General features: G+C 43.9%; 1 protein-coding gene across 1 annotated transcript in view; it reads right to left on the bottom strand.

Moving 5' to 3' along the window:
• LOC106596971 (serine/threonine-protein kinase 31) overlaps positions 1 to 12,537 on the bottom strand; it is a 42,737-nt gene that overhangs the window by 8,407 nt on the left and 21,793 nt on the right. The window contains exons 17-21 of the mRNA XM_045697088.1: positions 10,339 to 10,440; positions 8,622 to 8,702; positions 8,190 to 8,315; positions 7,687 to 7,818; positions 7,108 to 7,194 (exon numbers count right to left, since the gene is read on the bottom strand). Of these exons, the coding sequence (XP_045553044.1) occupies positions 7,108 to 7,194; positions 7,687 to 7,818; positions 8,190 to 8,315; positions 8,622 to 8,702; positions 10,339 to 10,440 (528 nt within the window). The remainder of the gene's footprint in view (positions 1 to 7,107; positions 7,195 to 7,686; positions 7,819 to 8,189; positions 8,316 to 8,621; positions 8,703 to 10,338; positions 10,441 to 12,537) is intronic.

Here is a 12,537-nt window from a genome sequence, read left to right as displayed (position 1 = left end):
AGAGACAGGACAGTAGGTCAATGTGTTATACTACCAGTCTCCTGATGGGAGAGACAGGACAGTAGGTCAATGTGTTATACTACCAGTCTCCTGATGGGAGAGACAGGACAGTAGGTCAATGTGTTATACTACCAGTCTCCTGATGGGAGAGACAGGACAGTAGGTCAATGTGTTATACTACCAGTCTCCTGATGGGAGAGACAGGACAGTAGGTCAATGTGTTATACTACCAGTCTCCTGATGGGAGAGACAGGACAGTAGGTCAATGTGTTATACTACCAGTCTCCTGATGGGAGAGACAGGACAGTAGGTCAATGTGTTATACTACCAGTCTCCTGATGGGAGAGACAGGACAGTAGGTCAATGTGTTATACTACCAGTCTCCTGATGGGAGAGACAGGACAGTAGGTCAATGTGTTATACTACCAGTCTCCTGATGGGAGAGACAGGACAGTAGGTCAATGTGTTATACTACCAGTCTCCTGATGGGAGAGACAGGACAGTAGGTCAATGTGTTATACTACCAGTCTCCTGATGGGAGAGACAGGACAGTAGGTCAATGTGTTATACTACCAGTCTCCTGATGGGAGAGACAGGACAGTAGGTCAATGTGTTATACTACCAGTCTCCTGATGGGAGAGACAGGACAGTAGGTCAATGTGTTATACTACCAGTCTCCTGATGGGAGAGACAGGACAGTAGGTCAATGTGTTATACTACCAGTCTCCTGATGGGAGAGACAGGACAGTAGGTCAATGTGTTATACTACCAGTCTCCTGATGGGAGAGACAGGACAGTAGGTCAATGTGTTATACTACCAGTCTCCTGATGGGAGAGACAGGACAGTAGGTCAATGTGTTATACTACCAGTCTCCTGATGGGAGAGACAGGACAGTAGGTCAATGTGTTATACTACCAGTCTCCTGATGGGAGAGACAGGACAGTAGGTCAATGTGTTATACTACCAGTCTCCTGATGGGAGAGACAGGACAGTAGGTCAATGTGTTATACTACCAGTCTCCTGATGGGAGAGACAGGACAGTAGGTCAATGTGTTATACTACCAGTCTCCTGATGGGAGAGACAGGACAGTAGGTCAATGTGTTATACTACCAGTCTCCTGATGGGAGAGACAGGACAGTAGGTCAATGTGTTATACTACCAGTCTCCTGATGGGAGAGACAGGACAGTAGGTCAATGTGTTATACTACCAGTCTCCTGATGGGAGAGACAGGACAGTAGGTCAATGTGTTATACTACCAGTCTCCTGATGGGAGAGACAGGACAGTAGGTCAATGTGTTATACTACCAGTCTCCTGATGGGAGAGACAGGACAGTAGGTCAATGTGTTATACTACCAGTCTCCTGATGGGAGAGACAGGACAGTAGGTCAATGTGTTATACTACCAGTCTCCTGATGGGAGAGACAGGACAGTAGGTCAATGTGTTATACTACCAGTCTCCTGATGGGAGAGACAGGACAGTAGGTCAATGTGTTATACTACCAGTCTCCTGATGGGAGAGACAGGACAGTAGGTCAATGTGTTATACTACCAGTCTCCTGATGGGAGAGACAGGACAGTAGGTCAATGTGTTATACTACCAGTCTCCTGATGGGAGAGACAGGACAGTAGGTCAATGTGTTATACTACCAGTCTCCTGATGGGAGAGACAGGACAGTAGGTCAATGTGTTATACTACCAGTCTCCTGATGGGAGAGACAGGACAGTAGGTCAATGTGTTATACTACCAGTCTCCTGATGGGAGAGACAGGACAGTAGGTCAATGTGTTATACTACCAGTCTCCTGATGGGAGAGACAGGACAGTAGGTCAATGTGTTATACTACCAGTCTCCTGATGGGAGAGACAGGACAGTAGGTCAATGTGTTATACTACCAGTCTCCTGATGGGAGAGACAGGACAGTAGGTCAATGTGTTATACTACCAGTCTCCTGATGGGAGAGACAGGACAGTAGGTCAATGTGTTATACTACCAGTCTCCTGATGGGAGAGACAGGACAGTAGGTCAATGTGTTATACTACCAGTCTCCTGATGGGAGAGACAGGACAGTAGGTCAATGTGTTATACTACCAGTCTCCTGATGGGAGAGACAGGACAGTAGGTCAATGTGTTATACTACCAGTCTCCTGATGGGAGAGACAGGACAGTAGGTCAATGTGTTATACTACCAGTCTCCTGATGGGAGAGACAGGACAGTAGGTCAATGTGTTATACTACCAGTCTCCTGATGGGAGAGACAGGACAGTAGGTCAATGTGTTATACTACCAGTCTCCTGATGGGAGAGACAGGACAGTAGGTCAATGTGTTATACTACCAGTCTCCTGATGGGAGAGACAGGACAGTAGGTCAATGTGTTATACTACCAGTCTCCTGATGGGAGAGACAGGACAGTAGGTCAATGTGTTATACTACCAGTCTCCTGATGGGAGAGACAGGACAGTAGGTCAATGTGTTATACTACCAGTCTCCTGATGGGAGAGACAGGACAGTAGGTCAATGTGTTATACTACCAGTCTCCTGATGGGAGAGACAGGACAGTAGGTCAATGTGTTATACTACCAGTCTCCTGATGGGAGAGACAGGACAGTAGGTCAATGTGTTATACTACCAGTCTCCTGATGGGAGAGACAGGACAGTAGGTCAATGTGTTATACTACCAGTCTCCTGATGGGAGAGACAGGACAGTAGGTCAATGTGTTATACTACCAGTCTCCTGATGGGAGAGACAGGACAGTAGGTCAATGTGTTATACTACCAGTCTCCTGATGGGAGAGACAGGACAGTAGGTCAATGTGTTATACTACCAGTCTCCTGATGGGAGAGACAGGACAGTAGGTCAATGTGTTATACTACCAGTCTCCTGATGGGAGAGACAGGACAGTAGGTCAATGTGTTATACTACCAGTCTCCTGATGGGAGAGACAGGACAGTAGGTCAATGTGTTATACTACCAGTCTCCTGATGGGAGAGACAGGACAGTAGGTCAATGTGTTATACTACCAGTCTCCTGATGGGAGAGACAGGACAGTAGGTCAATGTGTTATACTACCAGTCTCCTGATGGGAGAGACAGGACAGTAGGTCAATGTGTTATACTACCAGTCTCCTGATGGGAGAGACAGGACAGTAGGTCAATGTGTTATACTACCAGTCTCCTGATGGGAGAGACAGGACAGTAGGTCAATGTGTTATACTACCAGTCTCCTGATGGGAGAGACAGGACAGTAGGTCAATGTGTTATACTACCAGTCTCCTGATGGGAGAGACAGGACAGTAGGTCAATGTGTTATACTACCAGTCTCCTGATGGGAGAGACAGGACAGTAGGTCAATGTGTTATACTACCAGTCTCCTGATGGGAGAGACAGGACAGTAGGTCAATGTGTTATACTACCAGTCTCCTGATGGGAGAGACAGGACAGTAGGTCAATGTGTTATACTACCAGTCTCCTGATGGGAGAGACAGGACAGTAGGTCAATGTGTTATACTACCAGTCTCCTGATGGGAGAGACAGGACAGTAGGTCAATGTGTTATACTACCAGTCTCCTGATGGGAGAGACAGGACAGTAGGTCAATGTGTTATACTACCAGTCTCCTGATGGGAGAGACAGGACAGTAGGTCAATGTGTTATACTACCAGTCTCCTGATGGGAGAGACAGGACAGTAGGTCAATGTGTTATACTACCAGTCTCCTGATGGGAGAGACAGGACAGTAGGTCAATGTGTTATACTACCAGTCTCCTGATGGGAGAGACAGGACAGTAGGTCAATGTGTTATACTACCAGTCTCCTGATGGGAGAGACAGGACAGTAGGTCAATGTGTTATACTACCAGTCTCCTGATGGGAGAGACAGGACAGTAGGTCAATGTGTTATACTACCAGTCTCCTGATGGGAGAGACAGGACAGTAGGTCAATGTGTTATACTACCAGTCTCCTGATGGGAGAGACAGGACAGTAGGTCAATGTGTTATACTACCAGTCTCCTGATGGGAGAGACAGGACAGTAGGTCAATGTGTTATACTACCAGTCTCCTGATGGGAGAGACAGGACAGTAGGTCAATGTGTTATACTACCAGTCTCCTGATGGGAGAGACAGGACAGTAGGTCAATGTGTTATACTACCAGTCTCCTGATGGGAGAGACAGGACAGTAGGTCAATGTGTTATACTACCAGTCTCCTGATGGGAGAGACAGGACAGTAGGTCAATGTGTTATACTACCAGTCTCCTGATGGGAGAGACAGGACAGTAGGTCAATGTGTTATACTACCAGTCTCCTGATGGGAGAGACAGGACAGTAGGTCAATGTGTTATACTACCAGTCTCCTGATGGGAGAGACAGGACAGTAGGTCAATGTGTTATACTACCAGTCTCCTGATGGGAGAGACAGGACAGTAGGTCAATGTGTTATACTACCAGTCTCCTGATGGGAGAGACAGGACAGTAGGTCAATGTGTTATACTACCAGTCTCCTGATGGGAGAGACAGGACAGTAGGTCAATGTGTTATACTACCAGTCTCCTGATGGGAGAGACAGGACAGTAGGTCAATGTGTTATACTACCAGTCTCCTGATGGGAGAGACAGGACAGTAGGTCAATGTGTTATACTACCAGTCTCCTGATGGGAGAGACAGGACAGTAGGTCAATGTGTTATACTACCAGTCTCCTGATGGGAGAGACAGGACAGTAGGTCAATGTGTTATACTACCAGTCTCCTGATGGGAGAGACAGGACAGTAGGTCAATGTGTTATACTACCAGTCTCCTGATGGGAGAGACAGGACAGTAGGTCAATGTGTTATACTACCAGTCTCCTGATGGGAGAGACAGGACAGTAGGTCAATGTGTTATACTACCAGTCTCCTGATGGGAGAGACAGGACAGTAGGTCAATGTGTTATACTACCAGTCTCCTGATGGGAGAGACAGGACAGTAGGTCAATGTGTTATACTACCAGTCTCCTGATGGGAGAGACAGGACAGTAGGTCAATGTGTTATACTACCAGTCTCCTGATGGGAGAGACAGGACAGTAGGTCAATGTGTTATACTACCAGTCTCCTGATGGGAGAGACAGGACAGTAGGTCAATGTGTTATACTACCAGTCTCCTGATGGGAGAGACAGGACAGTAGGTCAATGTGTTATACTACCAGTCTCCTGATGGGAGAGACAGGACAGTAGGTCAATGTGTTATACTACCAGTCTCCTGATGGGAGAGACAGGACAGTAGGTCAATGTGTTATACTACCAGTCTCCTGATGGGAGAGACAGGACAGTAGGTCAATGTGTTATACTACCAGTCTCCTGATGGGAGAGACAGGACAGTAGGTCAATGTGTTATACTACCAGTCTCCTGATGGGAGAGACAGGACAGTAGGTCAATGTGTTATACTACCAGTCTCCTGATGGGAGAGACAGGACAGTAGGTCAATGTGTTATACTACCAGTCTCCTGATGGGAGAGACAGGACAGTAGGTCAATGTGTTATACTACCAGTCTGCTGATGGGAGAGACAGGACAGTAGGTCAATGTGTTATACTACCAGTCTCCTGATGGGAGAGACAGGACAGTAGGTCAATGTGTTATACTACCAGTCTCCTGATGGGAGAGACAGGACAGTAGGTCAATGTGTTATACTACCAGTCTCCTGATGGGAGAGACAGGACAGTAGGTCAATGTGTTATACTACCAGTCTCCTGATGGGAGAGACAGGACAGTAGGTCAATGTGTTATACTACCAGTCTCCTGATGGGAGAGACAGGACAGTAGGTCAATGTGTTATACTACCAGTCTCCTGATGGGAGAGACAGGACAGTAGGTCAATGTGTTATACTACCAGTCTCCTGATGGGAGAGACAGGACAGTAGGTCAATGTGTTATACTACCAGTCTCCTGATGGGAGAGACAGGACAGTAGGTCAATGTGTTATACTACCAGTCTCCTGATGGGAGAGACAGGACAGTAGGTCAATGTGTTATACTACCAGTCTCCTGATGGGAGAGACAGGACAGTAGGTCAATGTGTTATACTACCAGTCTCCTGATGGGAGAGACAGGACAGTAGGTCAATGTGTTATACTACCAGTCTCCTGATGGGAGAGACAGGACAGTAGGTCAATGTGTTATACTACCAGTCTCCTGATGGGAGAGACAGGACAGTAGGTCAATGTGTTATACTACCAGTCTCCTGATGGGAGAGACAGGACAGTAGGTCAATGTGTTATACTACCAGTCTCCTGATGGGAGAGACAGGACAGTAGGTCAATGTGTTATACTACCAGTCTCCTGATGGGAGAGACAGGACAGTAGGTCAATGTGTTATACTACCAGTCTCCTGATGGGAGAGACAGGACAGTAGGTCAATGTGTTATACTACCAGTCTCCTGATGGGAGAGACAGGACAGTAGGTCAATGTGTTATACTACCAGTCTCCTGATGGGAGAGACAGGACAGTAGGTCAATGTGTTATACTACCAGTCTCCTGATGGGAGAGACAGGACAGTAGGTCAATGTGTTATACTACCAGTCTCCTGATGGGAGAGACAGGACAGTAGGTCAATGTGTTATACTACCAGTCTCCTGATGGGTGAGACAGGACAGTAGGTCAATGTGTTATACTACCAGTCTCCTGATGGGAGAGACAGGACAGTAGGTCAATGTGTTATACTACCAGTCTCCTGATGGGAGAGACAGGACAGTAGGTCAATGTGTTATACTACCAGTCTCCTGATGGGAGAGACAGGACAGTAGGTCAATGTGTTATACTACCAGTCTCCTGATGGGAGAGACAGGACAGTAGGTCAATGTGTTATACTACCAGTCTCCTGATGGGAGAGACAGGACAGTAGGTCAATGTGTTATACTACCAGTCTCCTGATGGGAGAGACAGGACAGTAGGTCAATGTGTTATACTACTACAAAACAAGGGCATGTGAATAAGGTTCCAAAATTGCACGATTTTCCAGAAAACTCTGTTGGAAGAAGGGAAATCCAGGAATCCTCCAACCAAGATTTCTGGAAACCTGGGAATTTTGTAACTCTAAACGTGAAATATGAGGAAGGTAGCCGAGAGAACTCACTGTGGCAGTTAGGGGTTTGGCAGCCTGAACAGCCCAGAGACTTCCATTGGGGAAGTATGGCACCATCACATAGGCAAGAGGGTCTGACTGAAAGAGAAGGGATCCTAGTAAAACATACATCATGACAAATGGAGAACACGACCTCTAAAAGGCTCTGCCTGGTCAATCAGGCATCTGAAGTGGCTGTACAACATTTACTACGATGTAGCCTCCATGGACTTCAGGGCTTTCATACTTCTCACGCTTAGGGAAGCAGAGCTGTTGGGAAGGGAGTTGTCAAGGAAGTGTGTGTGTTTATACAGGACGTAACGCCCCACCTACTGTCAACGCAGAGCTAAACAGAGCCCTCTGCATTGTTACAACATTTGGGAGGCTCACGGCGATGCGGTACGGAGCTTGACTTGGCCTCTGCACGCCTCAGGAGGCTCCGCAATTACATCACACCCTCCATACGAAGCCTCCGACCGCATTTTCAGATCAAGTCAAGTTCCTCAGATCATGAAACATGTGGCTTGTAAGACAGGAAGACATTTGAAGCTTAGTGACTGGGTCGAGACAGGGAAGCTGAGTGAGCTGTACCTTGCCAAAGAACAGTGCCAGAAGAGGGAGTATTCCAGTGTCAGTCTGACTCTCCCGCTGCGTCCTGGTTCTGTGAAACTGGGTGGTTCTCTCCAACACTCTGGCCTCTGCCTCCTCATTCACAGTGTAACCCTGACAGGGAAACCAGACACAAACCACCAATAAGGATAACAGCTAAACCTCTGTCAAAAGACCAGGGTCTCTCAGTTGGCACTAAACGTGATCAAAACATCTTTAAAACAGCAGCAGTAATACCTGAACATGTTCAAAAGAACAACCATTCTGTTTCAAAATGTTTGCTCACATTTAGGCCTGACAGAGTTTCACATTTACACAATGTTTTTAACCTGTAAGGTTAACTCCCGAATTGCACCCTATTCCCTATATAGTGCACAACTTTTAACCAGAGCTCTATGGGGACCTAGTCAAAAGTAGTGCACTATATAGAGAATAGGGTGCTATTTGGGACGTAGCCCTAAAAAGGTGTGTGAAAAAGGGGTTACCTTGAGTATGACCCTCTGTCCCTGGAACTCAGTACAGACCAGAGGCCTGCGTCCACTCAGCTCCTTCATGGGCTCAGCGTCAAACATGTCCCTGTCCAGACTCTTCACCACCAGACCTCCAGAGCTCTGCACACACACACACACACACACACACACACACACACACACACACACACACACACACACACACACACACACACACACACACGGTTGTGGTCATCATACTCACATCTGTGAAATACGTAGGTGCTGCTAATAATACATACATGATGAGAACATGGTAATTAGGAACACACACTGAAATAATACTGGACACATTGACAGATTTCCACTCGGGGATAGTACTGCAGCACAATGTGACCATGTCCTGTTTTCCATATGGTCTTGTACAGAGGTATAGTTGGATCAGTCAGGACTCCGGTTGTGTCTCACCATGTGGCTGTGGATGTCTGCCTCAGGGTAGAGCAGGGGGAGCTCAGGACAGCAGCCTTCAGCCAGAGCACTGAGCTTCATCTACAACTCAAACATGACACAGCTATTAGGGAGGGGTGTGATGAGTGGAACTGATTTGATGAGAAGTGTGGAAGTGTTCCCGGACTTAGTTGGAACACAGAATTAGAATGACAGAATTAGAATGACAGAGCATATAAATGACAGAATTAGGATGACAGAACATATAAATGACAGAATTACAATGACAGAACATATAAATGACAGAATTACAATGACAGAACATATAAATGACAGAATTACAATGACAGAACATATAAATGACAGAATTACAATGACAGAACATATAAATGACAGAATTACAATGACAGAACATATAAATGACAGAATTACAATGACAGAACATATAAATGACAAATTACAATGACAGAACATATAAATGACAGAATTACAATGACAGAACATAAATGACAGAATTACAATGACAGAACATAAATGACAGAATTAGAATGACAGAACATAAATGACAGAATTAGAATGACAGAACATAAATGACAGAATTAGAATGACAGAACATAAATGACAGAATTAGAATGACAGAATTAGAATGACAGAATTAGAATGACAGAATTAGAATGACAGAACATAAATGACAGAATTAGAATGACAGAATTAGAATGACGGAATTAGAATGACAGAACATATAAATGACAGAATTAGAATGACAGAACATATAAATGACAGAATTACAATGACAGAACATATAAATGACAGAATTACAATGACAGAACATATAAATGACAAATTACAATGACAGAACATATAAATGACAAATTACAATGACAGAACATATAAATGACAGAATTACAATGACAGAACATAAATGACAGAATTAGAATGACAGAACATAAATGACAGAATTACAATGACAGAATTAGAATGACAGAATTAGAATGACAGAACATAAATGACAGAATTAGAATGACAGAATTAGAATGACAGAACATAAATGACAGAATTAGAATGACAGAACATAAATGACAGAATTAGAATGACAGAACATAAATGACAGAACTAGAATGACAGAACTAGAATGACAGAACTAGAATGACAGAATTAGAATGACAGAACATAAATTACAGAATTAGAATGACAGAACATAAATGACAGAACATAAATGACAGAATTAAAATGACAGAACATAAATGACAGAACATAAATGACAGAACATAAATGACAGAACATAAATGACAGAATTAGAATGACAGAACATAAATGACAGAACATAAATGACAGAACATAAATGGCAGAATTAGAATGACAGAATTAGAATGACAGAACATAAATGACAGAACATAAATGACAGAATTAAAATGACAGAATTAGAATGACAGAATTAGAATGACAGAATTAGAATGACAGAATTAGAATGACAGAACATAAATGACAGAATTAAAATGACAGAACATAAATGACAGAACATAAATGACAGAATTAGAATGACAGAATTAGAATGACAGAATTAGAATGACAGAACATAAATGACAGAATTAGAATGACAGAACATAAATGACAGAATTAGAATGACAGAACATAAATGACAGAATTAGAATGACAGAACATAAATGACAGAATTAGAATGACAGAACATAAATGACAGAATTAGAATGATGGAAAGATGTTGGAACATGTAACGTACATATTCTTTTCTTTCTTGACCGATTTCTTGGAAAAGAGTGTTTCTGATCTCAGCGATCTCTTCCTTCTTCTTCAGAATCTCTGTTAGGTCAAAATCTTCAGCCTGACAGGAGAAACCATTAATAACCCTCCCCTTCCTATATTACCACTCTCCTCACTACTGCATTGACAGGAAATCATTCAGCCATTATAACTATACAAACTGAGCACATGAGCTGGGTGTCCTCCGCAGACAAACCAGCTGTTCTGGGACTGTGTTCCAAGCGGCATCCTATAGGCTTGGCCGGTATACCGTATACCGGGGTATTTGGAAATGGCCACAGATTGGTTTTTCAATACCGTTGAAACTATTTGGGGGGGGTTTCAATACAGAACTATTCTCCATGTCTCCACTTACAGCATGTTTAGCCATAGTATTAGTCCAGAGCAGTGTGGTCAAAGTCTGTGCTTTTGTACATATTTTAGTGATAGGACGATGTTATTTACTGGAAGTTGAAGTGTTTCAATACATGTTTATATTTGTAGCTACTTAAGTAAATACCTGCAGTCAACTTGTGCAATACGTTAGGAGATAAAGCAGATCGCGGTGATCATTTCACCTGTCACATTATGAAGCTCAGCGTAGTTCCCCAGAACAGTTGAGACAGTCACGTGTTTGTTTGGAAATAGCACAACAGGAGAAAGTGGGAGTAGGTGAGTCCAGCTTTGTGTTCACAGGGGTCATTGTTTTATATTGAAAGTCATTTTTGTTTTCGCTTCAATAGTGATCAGGGACATGCAACTTTAGTTCTCCTTCACAGAAAATACATTAGTGCAACACATTCAGCAGAAAATACATTAATGCAACACATTCAGCAGAAAATACATGAATGCAACACATTCAGCAGAAAATACATTAATGCAACACATTCAGCAGAAAATACATTAATGCAACACATTCAGCAGAAAATACATGAATGCAACACATTCAGCAGAAAATAGCTTCTTTTACAACAGAAGTGCCACACTATTTGGCTGGCAGCCACACAAGTAAATGAGCTTACAATGAAAAAGAAAGGTATTTTTTGTTGTTGCAAACAACGATGCATGGCCATTATATTTCTAATGTTTATCATAGAAAGAATGTAGCCAGCTAAATGTCCTAATGTTTTGTTTAAAGTTAATCTTGCATTTTAATGGTGAAAAATAGGCTGGCTACACTGAGAAAAGTACTGGTGAAAAGTAGCTCCACATCAGTCAGAGTGCTGTCTGCTGATAGAATGATGGAGAACAGTAGCTCCACATCAGAGTGCTGTCTGCTGATAGAATGATGGAGAACAGTAGCTCCACATCAGTCAGAGTGCTGTCTGCTGATAGAATGATGGAGAACAGTAGCTCCACATCAGAGTGCTGTCTGCTGATAGAATGATGGAGAACAGTAGCTACACATCAGTCAGAGTGCTGTCTGCTGATAGAATGATGGAGAACAGTAGCTCCACATCAGTCAGAGTTCTGTCTGCTGATAGAATGATGGAGAACAGTAGCTCCACATCAGTCAGAGTTCTGTCTGCTGATAGAATGATGGAGAACAGTAGCTCCACATCAGTCAGAGTGCTGTCTGCTGATAGAATGATGGAGAACAGTAGCTCCACATCAGTCAGAGCGCTGTCTGCTGATAGAATGATGGAGAACAGTAGCTCCACATCAGTCAGAGTGCTGTCTGCTGATAGAATGATGGAGAACAGTAGCTCCACATCAGTCAGAGTGCTGTCTGCTGATAGAATGATGGAGAACAGTAGCTCCACATCAGTCAGAGTGCTGTCTGCTGATAGAATGATGGAGAACAGTAGCTCCACATCAGAGTGCTGTCTGCTGATAGAATGATGGAGAACAGTAGCTCCACATCAGTCAGAGCGCTGTCTGCTGATAGAATGATGGAGAACAGTAGCTCCACATCAGTCAGAGTGCTGTCTGCTGATAGAATGATGGAGAACAGTAGCTCCACATCAGAGTGCTGTCTGCTGATAGAATGATGGAGAACAGTAGCTCCACATCAGTGCTGTCTGCTGATAGAATGATGGAGAACAGTAGCTCCACATCAGTCAGAGTGCTGTCTGCTGATAGAATGATGGAGAACAGTAGCTACACATCAGTCAGAGTTCTGTCTGCTGATAGAATGATGGAGAACAGTAGCTCCACATCAGTCAGAGGGCTGTCTGCT

This window comes from Salmo salar, chromosome ssa02 (assembly GCF_905237065.1).
Source record: "Salmo salar chromosome ssa02, Ssal_v3.1, whole genome shotgun sequence".
NCBI lineage: Eukaryota > Metazoa > Chordata > Actinopteri > Salmoniformes > Salmonidae > Salmo > Salmo salar.
The sequence above is the reverse complement of the archived record's forward strand: the minus strand, read 5'-3'. Positions and strand labels throughout refer to the sequence as shown.